Here is an 18754-nt window from a genome sequence, read left to right on the forward strand (position 1 = left end):
CTGATGTGGTTGGTGCGTACTACGTAGCGCACCACAACGGACGAGCTGCACAGCGGGTTTATCAACAACAATATCCTAATCGCCGTATCCAGCATCATACGACCTTTACTGCTGTGTACCAACGTCTGCGTGAGACCGGGTCATTTAGCAGATTACCTGGACAGGGACGCCGCCGCACGGTAAGAATGCTGCAATTTGAGGAAGCTGTCTTGCGGCATGTGGAGCGGGATCCTTCAACAGCATTCGTGGAATAGCACGTAACATGGGGACGAATCAGACGAATGTAAGAACAGTCCTTCGATAGCAATTGTTACGTCCATTTCACTTGCAGCGTGCCCACAACCTGGAACCAGTTGATCATCTACACAGAGCACAGTTTTCGCAGTGGTACCTGGAACAGTGCGAAATGCATCCTACATTTCCATCCTCTGTGTTGTTTACTGATGAAGGAACGTTCGGGCGTGATGGAGTCTTCAACATGCACAGTTAGAATGTTTGGAGTGAGGATAACCCACATGTCACAGTTACTAGCGCTCATCAAGTGCGGTTCTTCGTTAACGTGTGGGTCGGTGTTGCTGGGGACTGCTTAATTGGGCCGTATCTGCTTCCTAGGCCATTAAATGGCAGGCACTATTACAATTTTCTCACCAGAGCATTGCCAGAATTGCTGGAAGATGTCCCGCTCCCTACAAGACAACGCATGTGGTTCCAACATGACAGGGCGCCGGCACATTTCAGTCGTCGTGTGCGTCGATTCCTGGACCGACGGTTCTCAGAAACTTGGATTGGCAGAGGTGGTCCTGTACCATGGCCTGCTCGACCCCAAAAATGTCCCCTCTGGACTTTTTTGTATGGGGAGAGATGCGCAACCTTGTTTACGCAACTCCTGTTGCATCAGAAGGGTATCAGGTTGCTCGGATAGTAGCAGCAGCAGGAACAATTCAGGATACTCCTGGGGTTTTTGCCCATGTCAGACAGAACATGATCCGACAGTGTAACCTTTGTTTACGTGTCAATGGAGGCATTTTTGAAAATCTACTGTAATTGAAACTGGGTTGTGTTAATCGTCTCTTGGTCATAAAAAAATGGAAAAGTGTTTGTTGGTTTAATTGATTTGCCGCCAGAGAAATCTTCCTCGACTGGTTTAAATACTCCTCATAGGAAAAAATGACATTAGGGAAAAATATTTGTTTTGATGTCCCCTACAACCTCCCAGAGTTTGTCGGTTTAAATACTTTTCACCCTGTATAACACAGATGCAGAATGCGATGCTGCCAGACAGGATGGTGGTGATCTGAGCCAGTAGCATACGGCTCAATCTAGCAGAAGCTGTCACTTGGGCGTTTTGGCCACAGGTAATCTAAGATGGTTATTCTAGTGGAACGTATTTCCCACTTAGACCATCGCGCTCACAGGGTCATATACAGATGGTCAGTCTGTTTGGGGTGATGTGGTAGTAGACTCCAGCTGTGGCATGCTGCTCAAGACATAAAATCGGTAAACGGGTCGAAGGCTTCCATCCAATCACTCACTGATCAATCTGGCCTGGCAACGGAATACAGCAAAACCAAAGCTGAAATTTTAAATTTACCATTTGAGAAATCTTTCACGCAGGAGGATCGTACAAACATACCGCCGTTTGAGTCTCGTACAGATAGCCGAATGGAGGACATAGTGATAGACGTCCTTAGTGTTGTGAAGCAGCTGAATGGGTTGAAAATAAATAAATCGTGAGGTCCCGATGGGATTACAATTCGGTTTTACAGAGAGTACTCAACTGCATTGGCTCCTTACTTAGCTTGCATTTAACGCGAATCTCTTAACCAACGTAAAGTCCCGAGCGACTGGAAAAAAGCGGAGGTGAAGCCTGATATAAGAAGGGTAGAAGGACGGATCCTCAAAATTACAGACCAATATCCTTAACATCGGTTTGTTGCAGGATTCTAGAACATATTCTCAGTTGGAATATAATGAATTTCCTTGAGACAGAGAAGTTGCTGTCCATGCATCAGCACGGCTTTAGAAATTATCGCTCCTGCGAAACGCAACTCGCCCTTTTTTCACATGATATCTTGCGAACCATGGATGAAGGATATCAGACGGATGCCATATTCCTTGACTTCCGGAAAGCGTTTGACTCGGTGCCCCATTGCAGACTCCTAACTAAGGTACGAGCATATGGGATTGGTTCCCAAGTATGTGAGTGGCTCGAAGATTTCTTAAGTAACAGAACCCAGTACGTTGTCCTCGGTGGTAGGTGTTCATCGGAGGTGAGAGTATCATCTGGAGTGCCCCAGGGAAGTGTGGTAGGTCCGCTGTTGTTTTCCATCTTCATAAATGATCTTTTGGATAGGGTGGATAGCAATGTGCGGTTGTTTCCTGATGATGCTGTGGTGTACGGGAAGGTGTCGTCATTGCGTGACTTTAGGAGGATACAAGATGACTTGGACAGGATTTGTGATTGGTGTAAAGAATGGCAGCTAACTCTAAATATAGATAAATGTAAATTAATGCAGATGAATAGGAAAAAGAGTCCTGTAATGTTTGAATACTCCATTAGTAGTGTAGCGCTTGACACAGTCACGTCGATTAAATATTTGAGCGTAACACTGCAGAGCGATATGAAGTGGGACAAGCATGTAATGGCAGTTGTGGGGAAGGCGGATAGTCGACTTCGGTTCATTAGTAGAATTTCGGGAAGATGTGGTTCATCTGTAAAGGAGACCGCTTATAAAACACTAATACGACCTATTCTTGAGTACTGCTCGAGCGTTTGGGATCCATATCAGGTCGGATTGAGGGAGGACATAGAAGCAATTCAGAGGCGAGCTGCTAGATTTTTTACTGGTACGGAAATGCTTCAGGAACTCGGGTGGGTCTCCAGAGGAAAGGAGGCGTTCTTTTCGTGAATCGCTGCTGAGGAAATTTAGCGAACCAGCGTTTGAGGCTGACTGCAGTACAATATTACTGCCGCCAACTTATATTTCGCGGAAAGACCACAAAGATAAGATAAGAGAGATTAGGGCTCGTACAGAGGCATATAGGCAATCATTTTTCCCTCGTTCTGTTTGGGAGTGGAACAGGGAGAGAAGATGCTAGTTGTGGTACGAGGTACCCTCCACCACACACCGTATGGTGGATTGCGGAGTATGTACGTAGATGTAGATGTAGATGTAGAAGACAGCTATATCTGTACTTTGATCAGTTTATGCTTGTAGTACATGTTTTCCACATGAGGTGTACTGTTCACAGGTGCATGTGCAAAACGCGACACTCGCAGGGGGCGTGGCAGTGGGTTCTGGCTGTGACATGCTGCTCAGGCCTGCAGGTGCAGTTGCTGTGGGTGTTGTGGCCGGCATCATCTCAACTCTAGCCTACAGATACCTGCAGGTACTGTCCGTGACTCAACTAACACAGTGTGTAAACGTTACGATATGTGACTAGTGAAGATAGAAATTTATAACAAGCATTGCCTTGAAACACATAAAACCTATATGCACAAAATAAAATTTGTTAGCCTAAAAATAAAAAAAACGGTTTTTTAGCTTTACAACATAACCTCTTTTAGGTGAAAACAGGTAATCCAATCTTTCTATCTCAGTGAATAGACTGTAACCCCCGACTGCAATTATGATTTGTTTCAAAAATACTTAATGCATGACTGCTGTAACCTCTTCGTTGGAGTTACCAATAATCCAGTCAGAAATTTATTGATTTGCAGGAATAGATGCAAGTCAAAAATTCCCGAGTGTAGGGAATATTGTGGACAGAGACGCTCCATCCCATAGTTTCTCCATTTCCAAAGCAACTCTATGAGCATATTCCTGGTGCTGATGAAAGATAAAGATGTATTTTATCGTTCCTTTCATGTTGACAATAGATACAAGATAATGAAATATACAGGACTGATTAATAACATTTTTTAAATTTACCTATACTTATTGGTATTAGCTCTGCATGATATCAGAAATAGCAGTGACTTCATTATAATTATATTCTTTGAATAAAAGTGTCATTTTTGTTCGTATGATTGCATATTTTCTTTCAGTTACCTTCTATATCATTCTGTAGCAGTTTTTTCTACATATACTCCAAATTTCATCGAGGTATGTTACTTGGTAGTGTCACATCATTCATTTCATTCACTTTTCTCTTTACGTTTCGCAGACCAGAGTATACAGAACGTGTGGTTACATGTAAGAGAGGACCTGGTGCCTTAATTTGCCGTGTTAAATTAATAAAGAAATAAACAATAAATAAGTAAACAAATACAGGCAACGTTCCTTGAGCATTTGCATACTTGATTATCTTAATACTTTCTCCTTTTTGCTTGTCTTATACCTTCAGGCTTCAAGAAGAATATAATAATTCCAATCTCAAAAAAATCAGGGGTTGACAGATGTGAAAATCACCGAACTATCAGTTTATGAAGCGACGGGTGCAAAATACTAATACGAATTCTTTACAGACGAATGTAAAAACTGGTAGAAGCCGACCTCGGGGAAGATCAGTTTCGATTCCGTAGAAATTTTGGAACACGTGAGGCAATACTGACCCTACGACTTATCTTAGAAAATAGATTAAGGAACGGCAAACCCACGTTTCTAGCATTTGTAGACTTAGAAAGAGCTTTTGACAGTGTTGATTGGAATAGTCTCTTTCAAATTCTGAAGGTGGCAGGGGTAAAATACAGGGAGCAAAAGGCTATTTACAATTTGTACAGAAACCAGATGGCAGTTATAACAGTCGAGGGGCATGAAAGGGAAGGACTGCTTGGGAAGGGAGTGAGACAGTGTTGTAGCCTATCCCCGATGTTATTCAATCTGTATATTGAGCAAGCAGTGAAGGAAACAAAAGAAAAATTTGGAGTAGGAATTAAAATCTATGGAAAAGAAATTAAAAGTTTGAGGTTCACCGGTGACATTCTAATTCTGTCAGAAACAGCAAAGGACCTGGAAGAGCAGCTGAACGGAATGGACAGTGTCTTGAAAGGAGGATATACGATGAACATCAACAAAAGCAAAGCGAGGATAATGGAATGTAGTCGAATTAAATCCGATGATGCTGAGGGTATTAGATTAGGAAATGAGACACTTGAAGTAGTAAAAGAGTATTGCTATTTGGGGAGCAAAATAAATGATGACGGTGGAATTAGTAGGATATAAAATGTAGGCTGGCAATGGCAAGGAAGGCGTTTCTCAAGAAGAGAAATTTGTTAACATCGAGTATAGATTTAGGTGTCAGGAAGTCTTTTCTGAAGGTATTTGTATGGAGTGTAGCCATGTATGGAAGTGAAACGTGGACAATAAGTAGTTTAGACAAGAAGAGAATAGAAGCTTTCAAAATGTGGTGCTACAGAAGGATACTTAAGATTAGATGGGTAGATCGCATAACTAATGAGGAGGTGTTGAATAGAACTGGGGAGAAGAGGAATCTGTGGCACAGCTTGACTAGAAGAAGGGATCGGTTGCTAGGACATGTTCTGAGGCATCAAGGGATCACCAATATGCACGTGCCCTTCATGTGTCCATAGCTGTTGCAGCTGCACTGCCTGGGCCTGTATCACAAGCATAGAGTGAGCTACATGTATGCATCATATGCCCACATGCTCTCCAAGTGTCCACAAATTTGTCAGATATACTTGTTGTCCTCCCCAATTAATATGTAATCTGTTGTTGCATGCTTAGGTGTGTATGTGCGAGATATATAACGACCAACTGCTCTCCACGTGTTCACAGCCGTGGCTGCTGCGTCGAGTAGGCCTGCACGACACATGTGGAGTGCATTGTTTGCATGGACTCCCTGGTGTCTTGGCAGGCATAGCAGCAGCCATTGCCGCCGGACTCGCTTCTGAGCAGAGCTACGGTCCTGCCCTCTACAAGATTTTCCCAGCACGTGCTCTCCAGGTATGTCAACCCACTGAACCGTGGATGCAGGTCAGTGTATGTAGTTATGTATATTATGAAGAAGGATGTACCTATATGTGTATGTTTGTATGTTCACATCTCCTCCTACACAATTGGACCGGTTTCAACCAGACTTGGTATACGGTATACACATTACTTACCGTCTGGGGTCAATCGCTGTGGGATTAAGAACTATGTACCTAGCAAAGGGTCAGAGGTTAGAAAGTGGTGCAGTTCATGATGTGCAAATACCCACACTTCAGTTATCAAGTATGACATCACTTATTGACTTGTAGCAACCTTACACATAGTTGCAAGCGCTTATGAAACTTTTTCTCAGTGATATCACCACAAAATGATGAAAGCAAAAAAAAATTTATCGCTAAATACATTTCCGCTGTTCATGCAGTGAAACTGCCACAGCAGTTTAATTTATTACTTCTCTGCTACTAACTCTGTTTCCAAAAATTTCACAGTCAGTCTCAATATATACCGCTGCCTACAGAATTATATCGTTGTATGGCACTCAGTTCAGGAAATGTGACATTATGAACACTGAGATGTGTGAAGAGGTGCCACATCATGCAAGACGTTTTAATTTATTACGTCTTTACTACTATCTCTAATAACAACAAATTTCGTATATAGAATGTAAATATACCAGCGAATGTGCCCGTAAACGTATATCACTGTACGGCACATAGTGCAGAAGATGTGACGTCATAAACACTGAGCTGCGTGATAAACTGTCGCATCGTTCATGATATTTGAAGTTTCGTAAGGGCTTGAAACTGTTTGTAAAGTTTGCTGCAAGTCAATAAGTGCTGTAATTCTCAAATACTTGATACATATTTGCTACCATCTCTATTCGCTGCACATTTCGCATTATGTCCCCGAATGTTCCTCCATAATTATACCAGCGTACAACCAACAGTTAAGGAAATTTGGCGTCATTAACATCGAGCAACATGGAAACGAAACTACAGGGCCAAATTCTTTAGAGACACACCTGAAATATGTATAAATGTATTAATATGTGTGAAATATCTATGTTGCTAAGTATGTCTGACAATGAAATAAAGAAAACAATTAAGTACAAGGGCTATTCGGAAAGTAAGGAACGATAGGTCACGAAATGGGAACCACAGTGAAAATCAAAACTGTTTTATTTGCAACTTTTAGCTACACCTTCCAGCTACTTCTCCACACAGTAGCCGCTCAGACTTAGACATCTGTCGTAGCGTTGTATCATCTTTTCAATTCCCTCGTTATAGAAGACAGCCGCCAGGGCTTTTCGACAATTTTCTACTCTGGACTGCAGCTCGTTGTCTGTGTCAAAATATTGTGTTCATAGCCAGCGGTTCATTTGAGCAGAGGTGAACCTCAGGGGTAGCCAATTACGGGCTGTATTGTGGGTGATAAAACACTTCCCATCGTAAACGCTGCAGGAGCATCTTCATTGCCCCTGCAGAGTGCGACCGAGAATTGTCATGTAGAACTAACTGCATGACAGTTATGTCATCTGGATTGCATAGCTTTAGGCGAAATCTTTCACCAGGCCCTCATACTTGGCGGGAGTCGCTAATTTGTAGCCATCTTTACGTTCTCACTGTGAGCTGAGAACTGAAAAGAGCGACATGTTGCGATCGACGGGTGTACTAGACACAGTGCCCAACGCATCTGTGCAAAGCTTCATCAGAGTTTCACTGTATTTTCCATTTCGCGGACGATCGTTCCTTACTTTCCGAATAAACCTCGTATAAGAAGGCGATCAAAAAGTATCCGTTTGAGGGCGTTGCTGCAGCGTATACCCAGATCAGCCAGAACAGTATGTCCATCGTATTACTATCGATATAAACCCGGCGGGACGATAGCAGCGTCACGTGGCGAGGAATGACTGACAGACACACGCACGGTCCATGTAGTAATGTTGAGCGTGCTGTCCAAGTCTAGAATCGAGAAGGTGCCCGATGCATCTGAATTTGACTGAGGGAAGATTGTGATGACCGGGAATTTCAGTAGAAACGTTTCTGAAACCGCATGGCTTATCGTGTGTTCGAGGACTGCTGTGGTGAGTGTCTTTCAACACTTGGCGAAACCAAAGCGAAACCACGTCCAGACGCCGGCCGCGGTGGTCTAGCGGTTCTAGGCGCTCAGTCAGGAACTGCGTGACCGCTACGGTCGAGCTTCGAATCCTGCCTCGGGCATGGATGTGTGTGATGTCGTTAGGTTAGTTAGGTTTAAGTAGTTCTAAGTTCTAGGGGACTTATTGTTGTAAACGAATTAATACAAACTCTTTTGCTCGTCGCCAATAAATGTTGTGTCGGTAGCTGGGCCGACACCGTGAAGTGGAGATGGCTGAAAATGAACTCTAGACTAACGCTGTATGCCGATAGGGCACGCACGGCTAAAGCAAACGGGCGTGAAGTCTGGAACATGAGAACTTATAAATGAATAAGAAGAAAAGTATGTAGATGCTTATTACTTATCTTTTTATTAGTCCTTGGAATACATCTCTCTTGAATACTCGTAAGCTATAGGCACTGATACAAATGGCGCCTTGCTAGTTAGTAGCCATTAACTTAGCTGATGGCTATTCTGTCTCTCGGCTAATGAGAGAGAAGGCTTCGTACATCTGGGCGGTAGCTAGGTTCTCGTACAACTGGGCGGTAGCTAGGTTCTCGTACAACTGGGCGGTAGCTAGGTTCTCGTACAACTGGGCGGTAGCTAGGTTCTCGTACAACTGGGCGGTAGCTAGGTTCTCGTACAACTGGGCGGTAGCTAGGTTCTCGTACAACTGGGGCGAGTCCACTCTCGTATCACGAGACCTGCCTTGGTGGTGGCGCTAGGTCTGCGATTACACAGTGGCGACACGCGGGTCCGACATGTACTAAATGGACCGCGGCCGATTTAAGCTACCACCTAGCAAGTGTGGTGTCTGGCGGTGACACCACATTCCTCCCCCGCAAATCGGCGAACGGTCGTGTGATAAGGCTTCCGCCCGCCGTGGGGAGGACCACATGTTGACGTATGCGATGAGGTGGGGAGCCTAACAACAGGCGAGGCTGTGCCACCCGCACCCGGCCATCCGGTCCGAGGGGAGCTAGGAAACGCCTGAAAAACTAGTCCAGGGTGCACGTCAACATGCGGTGTATGCGCCCGTAAAGAGACAGGAGATACCGAAGGGTCGACCTCCATTGCGTCGGGGTAGCCGACGCGCGATGACGTCATGTGGTCCGGAGCGGGCGGGAGTTCCATGGCGGAGGACAGCTGGTCACGGGAAGCGATCGGCGGCGCGTGACCCTGGGAGGCGCTTGGCGGCTGCAGCGAAGCGTCTAATGCGGGCGACGCCGGCGGGAGAACAGGCGGCGGCGGCGGCGGCGGCTGCTGCTGCTGCGGCGGCGCGTCGCCATGGGGCAAAATGGAAGGCATCGTCGGTAACACCTGGGGATGAGGCGAGCCAGTAGATGGGTCCCCAGGGCGCTGACCGGACGGCACCGTCGCTGAAAGCAGACGGGGAGCGGCAGAACCCGAGCGACGACAGAGGCGCAGCTGATTGAGATGCCGACGCACCTCACCAGAGGCCCCCAAAACCAAATACATCGCGCGGCCGAGGCAGCGAAGAATGCGCCCTGCGAGCCAACGCCGTGAACCTCGATAGTTGCGATAAAATACAACGTCGCCTGGAGCAAAAGCAGGAGTCTGCCGCTGCACAGGAACCTGATGCGGCGGATGCAGCAAAGACATCAAGGTGCGATGAGGACGACCGTGGAGCAACTCAGCCGGCGAGCGACCATCTCGGAGCTGAGAGCGATACGAAGACAAAAAGAGCAACAATGCGTCCTCCCGAGAATGCGACTCTTTCAATTTCAACATCTGTGACTTGAAAGTCCGGACCAATCGTTCAGCGGCACCGTTGGACTGAGGCGAAAACGGCGCGGAAGTCAGATGTTGAATACCATTGGCCTGGCAGAATGACTGAAATTCTGCGGACATGAATTGTGGGCCATTGTCGGAAACAATAGTCTGCGGAAGACCTTCAATGCAAAAGATAGCAGACAACGCTTGGATGGTGGCGGAGGACGTCGTGGAAGACATCCGGACAACAAAAGGAAAATTACTGAAGGCGTCGACCAGAACCAACCATCGAGCATTCCAGAATGGACCAGCAAAATCAATGTGCAAGCGTTGCCAAGGGGAAGTGGCTTTCGGCCATGCAAAGACTTTCCGCGGCGGTGCGGATTGTTGTTCGGCACACGCCGGGCACGAAGAACACATATTCGTAATCGCAGCATCGATTCCGAACCAAGTACAGTGCTGACGAGCAAGTTGTTTCGTCCGCACTATACCCCAATGTCCTTGGTGAAGAAGCCGTAAAACAGAGGACTGTAACGAACGTGGGACCACGACTCTGGACTGATCATTATCAGAACGCAACAACAAAACACCACGACGAACAAAAAGTCTGTCCTTGTGAGCAAAAAATCGGCGAACCAACGGATCCTCGATCCGAGACTTTGACAAAGGCCATTGCGTAGCAACAAAACGTAAAACAGTAGCAAGGACAGGGTCAGCAGCTGTGGCTGTAGCGACACGACGAAAATCAATCGGAAACGATTCGACCACTTCATCGGTTTCCGAATCAATGAACATGCAAGCAAGTTCGGAAGAATCGAATGCTTTATCCTCAGCAACAGGCAAACGGGACAACGCATCAGCGTTGCCGTGCTTAGCAGTGGACCGATACAAGATATCGTAGCGGTACTGCGAGAGGAAAATAGACCAGCGAATGAATTTCTGCGCTGTACGCGGAGGTACAGGCTTGTTCGGATGAAAAAGCAATGTCAAAGGTTTGTGGTCTGTGATGATGGTAAAGTGACGACCATACAAGAAATCATGAAACTTAGTAACACCAAACACGAGAGCCAAAGCTTCTTTCTATATCTGTGAATAATTTCTTTGCGCAGACGAGAGCAATTTGGACGCAAAGGCAATAGGGCGATCATGGGAGCCAACTTTGTGCGCAAGCACTGCACCGATCCCGAAATCCGATGCATCTACCATCAACAAAAGGGGTTTCTGGGGATCGAATGGCGTAAGGCAAGTATTAGAAAGCAACGCCGATTTCAACTGGCGAAAGGCGCGTTCACATTCCGGCGTCCAGACGAACGGAACACCTTTACGGCGTAAGCGATGAAGCGGAGCTGAAATGGAAGAGGCATTGCGCACATATTTATTGTAATAATTAATTTTACCCAACACACTCTGTAGCTGTTTCACATTTTGAGGGGAAGGCAATTCTTGTATGGCACGGAGGTGCTCTGGACTCGGATGTATGCCTTGGGCATTAATGACATGTCCCAGGTATGGTAAGTCACGAGCAAAAAACACACATTTGTCCTTCCTCAAGCGAAGACCATTTTGCCGCAAGACCTGAAATAATGTTCGTAAATTCGCAAGATGATCTTCTTCTGTCTGTCCGGAGATCACTATATCGTCCAGATAGTTTGCTGCAGTAGGGACCGACGCACAAATAGTTTGTAAATATTGCTGAAACAAGGCAGGGGCGGATGCACACCCGAATGGCAGTCTTTTGAAGCGGTACAATCCAAGATGCGTGTTAATCACCAATACTCGCTGGGATTCGTCGTCCACCGGTATTTGCAAGTACGCATCGGCTAGGTCCAACTTTGAAAAATATTTTCCCGGGCACAGTTTAGCAAAAAGATCTTCCGGGCGGGGCAAAGGAAAAGTAGCAGTCACTAGCTGTGGATTCACTGTGGCCTTGAAGTCCACGCAAAGTCTCAATTTTCCGGAAGGTTTTGGCAAAATTACTAAGGGTGAGGCCCAGAGAGAAGCTTGCACACGTTCAATTACACCCTGTGATTCGAGATCGTGTAACGTTCTTGCGACCTCATCACGCAATGCGTGGGGAACATTGCGCGCCCTGAAAAATTTCGGTTGCGCGTTTACCTTCAGTTCTAAATGTGCTTCATAGTTTTTAGCGCAACCTAAGCCCGGTGCAAAAATGTCTGCAAATTCGTCACACAGCCGAGCAACACTGTCTGTAGGCACAGTCTGATTCACTGATAGGACCTGATTTACAATAGACATGTTAAACAACTGAAATAAATCTAGACCAAACAAGTTCACTGCAGAAGAAGAACGAAGAACGTAAAATGACACAAGTTTTGTTTGTCCCTTGTATGTTGCAAGAAGGCTGCACTGTCCTAACACAGGAATTTTCTGTCCGGAATATGTAGTTAGCTTAACATTTGCGGCACGCAACGGAGGTGCGCCCAGTTGTTTGTACGTGTCGTGATTGAGCAATGAAACTGCAGCTCCGGTATCGAGCTGGAATGGTATCACTTTGCCTTCAAAGTCTAAGTCCACAAAAAGTTTGTTCTGCTGACGACAAGAGCGACTGTTTTGTGCAATTGGAACAGACACTGGTACAGAATCACTTGCTAATTGACGTGATTTCCGGCGACGTCGACGCACAGTTTTTGTGGGACGAACACAGTTACTGTTAGAGACAGTGTCACTGGACGAAGCGGAATTAACGACATGAATGTCCATAGGCGAAGGTCCACGAGCCTGAGTGTCCTTGGTTCGATTCCGGCGCAAAGCAAAGGGCCTGGAATGATTGGGATTGTCTGATCTGAGCTTTTTCTGGCAAACACTTTGAACATGTCCTTTCTTATTGCAAGCAAATAGCTTGGCGTGACGGGCAATGTTCACGCGAATGTCGAGTAGCACACCGCGGGCATGATTTCACTACATGTGTGTGCTGGCGCGGCACACCTGGCTTAGCGCGCGGCGGCAGCTGTGCGGACGGCCGCGAGGGCAGTTGACCGGGCCGCGTTGCGCGAGCGCGCCCGGCGGGCCGGTTAATGTTACACACAGCTGGCGAAGTTTCAAAAGATTCCTGAGCACAGTCAAGTGTGTCCTGTCTATCCAATATGTCTATCACTTGTTGAAGGGAGGGATTAACTAGTTTCAAAATTTGCTCCCGTATGCGAACATCAGAAACGTTCTGTGCAATTGCATCACGCACCATTGTATCTGAATAAGAAAGACCACAGTCACATTCAAAGGCACAGTCCCTAGTAAGTCCTTGCAATGTTGCTACCCACTCCCTATTAGTTTGACCGGCCGTACGTTTTGTACGAAAGAACGTATACCGTTTTGCAACCACATTAACTGTTTCTTTGAAATAGGCATCTAATGCAGACAAAATTTCCTCGTAGGACAGAGTTGCTACGTCGCGTCTGGGAAACAATTTCACTATCACACGGTATGTGGGCACACCGACACAAGAAAGCAAAAACGGCTGCCGCTCTGTACCTTGAATTCTGTAGGCTGCTAGATGAAAGTTGAACTGGCGAGACCACTCGTGCCAGGTCTCATCGGCTGCCACGTATGGTCGAAAGGGAGGTGCAACAGCGTTTAGTGGCAGCGGTAGCGAAGAAGCGGCGGCGGCCGCATCGGTTTGAATGGTACGTTGACCCTGGACGAGCTGTCCAAGGGCATCCAGTAACGCCTGCGTCTGCTGATTCTGCAAGCGATAAAATTCGGACAGTACATCTGGAGAATGTGGCGAAGCCATGACACAATTAAATGTAAGCAATCAGAAAGAACTCTTTTCCCTCGTCGCCAATGTTGTAAACGAATTAATACAAACTCTTTTGCTCGTCGCCAATAAATGTTGTGTCGGTAGCTGGGCCGACACCGTGAAGTGGAGATGGCTGAAAATGAACTCTAGACTAACGCTGTATGCCGATAGGGCACGCACGGCTAAAGCAAACGGGCGTGAAGTCTGGAACATGAGAACTTATAAATGAATAAGAAGAAAAGTATGTAGATGCTTATTACTTATCTTTTTATTAGTCCTTGGAATACATCTCTCTTGAATACTCGTAAGCTATAGGCACTGATACAAATGGCGCCTTGCTAGTTAGTAGCCATTAACTTAGCTGATGGCTATTCTGTCTCTCGGCTAATGAGAGAGAAGGCTTCGTACATCTGGGCGGTAGCTAGGTTCTCGTACAACTGGGCGGTAGCTAGGTTCTCGTACAACTGGGCGGTAGCTAGGTTCTCGTACAACTGGGCGGTAGCTAGGTTCTCGTACAACTGGGCGGTAGCTAGGTTCTCGTACAACTGGGCGGTAGCTAGGTTCTCGTACAACTGGGGCGAGTCCACTCTCGTATCACGAGACCTGCCTTGGTGGTGGCGCTAGGTCTGCGATTACACAGTGGCGACACGCGGGTCCGACATGTACTAAATGGACCGCGGCCGATTTAAGCTACCACCTAGCAAGTGTGGTGTCTGGCGGTGACACCACACTTATGACCACAGATGTTGAGTCCCCTAGTGCTCAGAGCCATTTGAACCATTTGAACCACGTCCAGACGTCGTGGAGTTGGGCGGACACCTCTCATTACAAATTGCAGACATTCTTGGATGGGCAAACTGGTAAAACAGGATAGTCAGCGAACTGTGACGCAACTAACAGCAAACTTAAACACCCGGAAGAGTAGAAGTGTGTCTGAACACAGAGGACACTAAACACTCCTAACACGGGCCTCAACAGCCGACGTCCCATGCATGTGCCAATGTTAACACCACGACATCGGCAACTACGACTGAAATGGGCACGTCACCATCGGCGCTGGACGTTGGCGCAGTGGCAGAGCCTTGCATGGTCTGACGAATCCCGTTACCTTCTTCATCACATCGATGGGAGGCCTCGAATCCATTGTCTTCATTGGCAGAGCTCCTTGATAAGTGCACTGTGGGACGGAGACAAGCTGGCAGCGACTCCTGCCGGCCGCAGTGGTCTCTGTACTTGAATGGTAATTTCAGAAATTACTGTACGGATTATGGTATGATTTTCACTAATGCGTCGATTGTATTGATTCCCGAGGGAGGTACACATGTGTCACTATACAGGGTGTCACGAAGTTATTCGTCCAGATTAGTACAGGAGATAGAGAACATCAAAACAAATGTATTTCGATCAGGAATGTATGGTCTCTGAAGTCAATCGTAATGTTAGGAAATATTCTGTTAATGTTTTTTTTGTGGTTTTAGGGCGCACAACTACAGTGGTCATAAGCGCCCACACTAAATTATGAATGCACTGCGAGGCACAAGGGTAAAACAGCAACTAAAAAGGACAACACTATAAAAGGCACATTAACAGGCAAGGGATTGAAAGAAAACAGCATAATCAAATGTCCTTAGACAGGTTTGTCAAGTGGATAAAACGAAGAACGCGAGCAGCTGCTCCTGAGTCACCCGCTAAAATGTCATCCAGAGTATATGGCAGGCCAAGATCAACGCGCAGTGTATTAAAATTCGGACAGGACGTTAAAATGTGGCGTACCGTTAGCAATTGCCCACATGGGCAGAACGGCGCCGGTGCAGCCGTCAGCAGATGGCGATGGCTGAACCGGCAGTGTCCAATCCGTAACCGAGCCAAAACGAACTCCTCCAACCGAGAAGGGCGTGAAGAGGTCGTCCGAGCCGTGGGGAGAGGTTTCAAGGCCCGAAGCTTGTTTTCAGTAAGTGTAGACCAATCGGCATGCCACAGCGATAAAATGCGCTGACAAATGACCCTGCTAAAATCAGATGAAGGCACACAACAAGAAGCTGTCCGAGGCTGGAGGACCGCAGCCTTGGCCACGGCATCTGCAGCTTCGTTCCCAGGGATACCGACACGGCCAGGGACCCACAAATTTAAATGGTTCAAATGGCTCTGAGCACTATGGGACTCAACTGCTGTGGTCATAAGTCCCCTAGAACTTAGAACTACTTAAACCTAACTAACCTAAGGACATCACACACATCCATGCCCGAGGCAGGATTCGAACCTGCGACCGTAGCGGTCGTGCGGTTCCAGACTGTAGCGCCTTTAACCGCTCGGCCACTCCGGCCGGCCAGGGACCCACATAAAGGCAACCGGAGAACCGTCTCCCGCCAGCTGCTGAAGAGAGCGTTGGATCCGGTGCACGAAAGGGTGAACCGGATACGGATCACTGAGGCTCTGGATGGCGCTCAGGGAATCTGAGCAGATGACATAAGCAGAATGTCGGTGGCGGCGGATGTAAAGAACAGCCTGATAGAGGGAAAACAGCTCAGCTGCGAAGACCGAACAATAGCCATGGAGCCAGTATTTGAAACTGTGTGCCCCGACAATAAAAGAACACCCGACACCGTCATTGGTCTTAGAGCCATCTGTATAAATGAAGATCGTATTAATGAACTTCGAACGAAGTTCGACAAACCGCAAACGGTATACCGAAGCTGGGGAACCTCCTTTGGGAGCGAGCTGCGGTCAAGGTGAACGCGAACCTGAGCCTGGAGCCAAGGTGGCGTTTGGCTCTCGCCCACTCGAAAGGTTGCAGGGAGTGAAAAATCAAGGTGCTGAAGGATGCGACGAAAGCGAACTCCAGGGGGTAGCAGGGTAGATACATACAACCCGTATTGACGGTCGAGAGAGTCATCAAAATAGGAACAAGACGGGTGGTCGGGCATTGATAATAGCCGACAGGCATACCGACAAAGCAGTATATCGCGCCGGTAGGTTAGTGGCAATTCACCGGCTTCAGCATGAAGACTCTCGACGGGACTAGTATAGAACGCTCCGATCGCTAGACGTAACCCCCGATGTTGCATAGAGTTGAGGTGGACGGCCGTGCATAGGAGTGCACAAATCTCCCATAATCCCGCTGTGAGCGGACGATCGACTGATATAAGCGAAGCAGGACGGTTCGATCCGCTCCCCGCGACGTACCGCTGAGAACACGGAGGACATTTAGGGAACGGGTACAACGGGCAGCCAAATTTGACACATGTGGAGACCAGCTAAGTTTCCTGTCAAATGTAAGACCTAAAAATTTTGTTGTCTCCACGAATGGGAGAGCAGCGGGACCGAGATATAAGGACGGTGGGAGAAACTCTTTGTAGCGCCAGAAGTTAATACAGACCGTCTTCTCGGCAGAAAAACGGAAGCCATTGGCGACACTCCAGGAGTAAAGACGGTCAAGACAACGCTGAAGACAGCGCTCCAGGAAACATGTACGCTGCGCGCTGCAATAGATGGTAAAATCGTCCACGAAAATTGAGCCTGATACATCAGCTGGGAGGCAATCCATTATTGGATTGATCGCTATGGCGAAGAGAGCGACGCTCAAAACTGAGCCCTGTGGCACCCCATTCTCCTGGCGAAAGGCGTCGGACAGGACAGAGTCCACACGTACCCTGAACTGTCGATCCATTAAAAAGGAACGAATAAAAAGAGGGAGGCGACCGCGAAGGCCCCATGTATGCATGGTGCGGAGAATGCCCGCCCTCCAACAGGTGTCGTAAGCCTTCTACAAATCAAAGAACACAGCCACTGTCTGGCGCTCCCACAAGAAGTTATTCATAATGAAGGTCGACAAGGTAACCAGATGGTCAACAGCAGAGCGGCGCCTACGAAATCCACATTGTACGTTGGTAAGTAGGCGTCGAGATTCGAGCAGTCAAACCAAACGAGCTGTTGTGTCAGTGTGCCCTGATCATAAATGTGTACTGACATTCAAATATCCGGAGTTCACATGTTTGGAGACATGTGAACCCACGAGGTAATTGACCTCATGCTCATCAGCAGCTATTCGGTGTTAACGCGTGGGTCTGCATTCTCGGGGATGGGTTAACTGTGCCATGCATCCTTCGATTCTTGCTTAAAGGCCAGAGATATCGCACTCTCGTGGAGCATGTGCTGCCAGAACAGCTGAGGATGTACCTCTGAATTTTAGACAAAGGACGTATGAGGTGTAATTGGAAAGTTTTAAGAATGGGCTTGTAATTGTACAATGGTGGTACATGCTACTGTTATGCATCTTCTTAAAAATAGTCCCCTTCTGACTGAACACACCGACTTTACTTTCCACTTTTGGATACATTCCTGGAATTTTTTTTTCCTGTAGTGTGTTAAGGACGCTCTCTGTATTTGCCTGGATGTCTTCAATCGAATCAAATCGTTTCCCTTTCAGTGAAAATTTCAGTTTAGGAAACAGGCAGATCTCCGCAGGGGCCTAATCAGGGGAATATGGCGGCTGTGGAAGCACAGGAATTTTGAATTTGGTCAAAAATACAACAATGGAGAAGGCACGATGAGCTGGAGCATTGTCACATGGTGTAGCACCTAACCCCTGTCTCTCCACAATGCAGGCCTTTTCTATCTACATCTATATCTACATCTATACTCCGCGAGCCACCTTACGGTGTGTGGCGGAGGGTACTTATTGTACCACTATCTGATCCCCCCTTCCCTGTTCCATTCACGAATTGTGCGTGGGAAGAACGACTGCTTGTAAGTCTCCGTATTTGCTCTAATTTCTCGGATCTTTTCGTTGTGATCATTACGCGAGATATATGTGGGCGGTAGTAATATGTTGCCCATCTCTTCCCGGAATGTGCTCTCTCGTAATTTCGATAATAAACCTCTCCGTATTGCGTAACGCCTTTCTTGAAGTGTCCGCCACTGGAGCTTGTTCAGCATCTCCGTAACGCTCTCGCGCTGACTAAATGTCCCCATGACGAATCGCGCTGCTTTTCACTGGATCATGTCTATCTCTTCTATTAATCCAACCTGGTAAGGGTCCCATACTGATGAGCAATACTCAAGAATCGGACGAACAAGCGTTTTGTAAGCTACTTCTTTCGTCGATGAGTCACATTTTCTTAGAATTCTTCCTATGAATCTCAACCTGGCGCCTGCTTTTCCCACTATTTGTTTTATGTGATCATTCCACTTCAGATCGCTCCGGATAGTAACTCCTAAGTATTTTACGGTCGTT

At 47.0% G+C, this 18754-nt stretch overlaps 1 protein-coding gene across 2 annotated transcripts in view; it reads left to right on the plus strand.

Moving 5' to 3' along the window:
• The window catches only part of LOC124717158 (ammonium transporter Rh type B), a 220662-nt gene that overhangs the window by 172050 nt on the left and 29858 nt on the right, over positions 1 to 18754 (plus strand). For both annotated transcript variants that reach the window (XM_047243928.1, XM_047243927.1), the window contains exons 7-8: positions 3253 to 3390; positions 5739 to 5906. In XM_047243928.1, coding sequence (XP_047099884.1) covers positions 3253 to 3390; positions 5739 to 5906 — 306 coding nt within the window. The remainder of the gene's footprint in view (positions 1 to 3252; positions 3391 to 5738; positions 5907 to 18754) is intronic.

The sequence above is a fragment of the Schistocerca piceifrons genome, chromosome 9 (genome assembly GCF_021461385.2).
Source record: "Schistocerca piceifrons isolate TAMUIC-IGC-003096 chromosome 9, iqSchPice1.1, whole genome shotgun sequence".
NCBI classification, from domain to species: Eukaryota; Metazoa; Arthropoda; class Insecta; order Orthoptera; family Acrididae; genus Schistocerca; species Schistocerca piceifrons.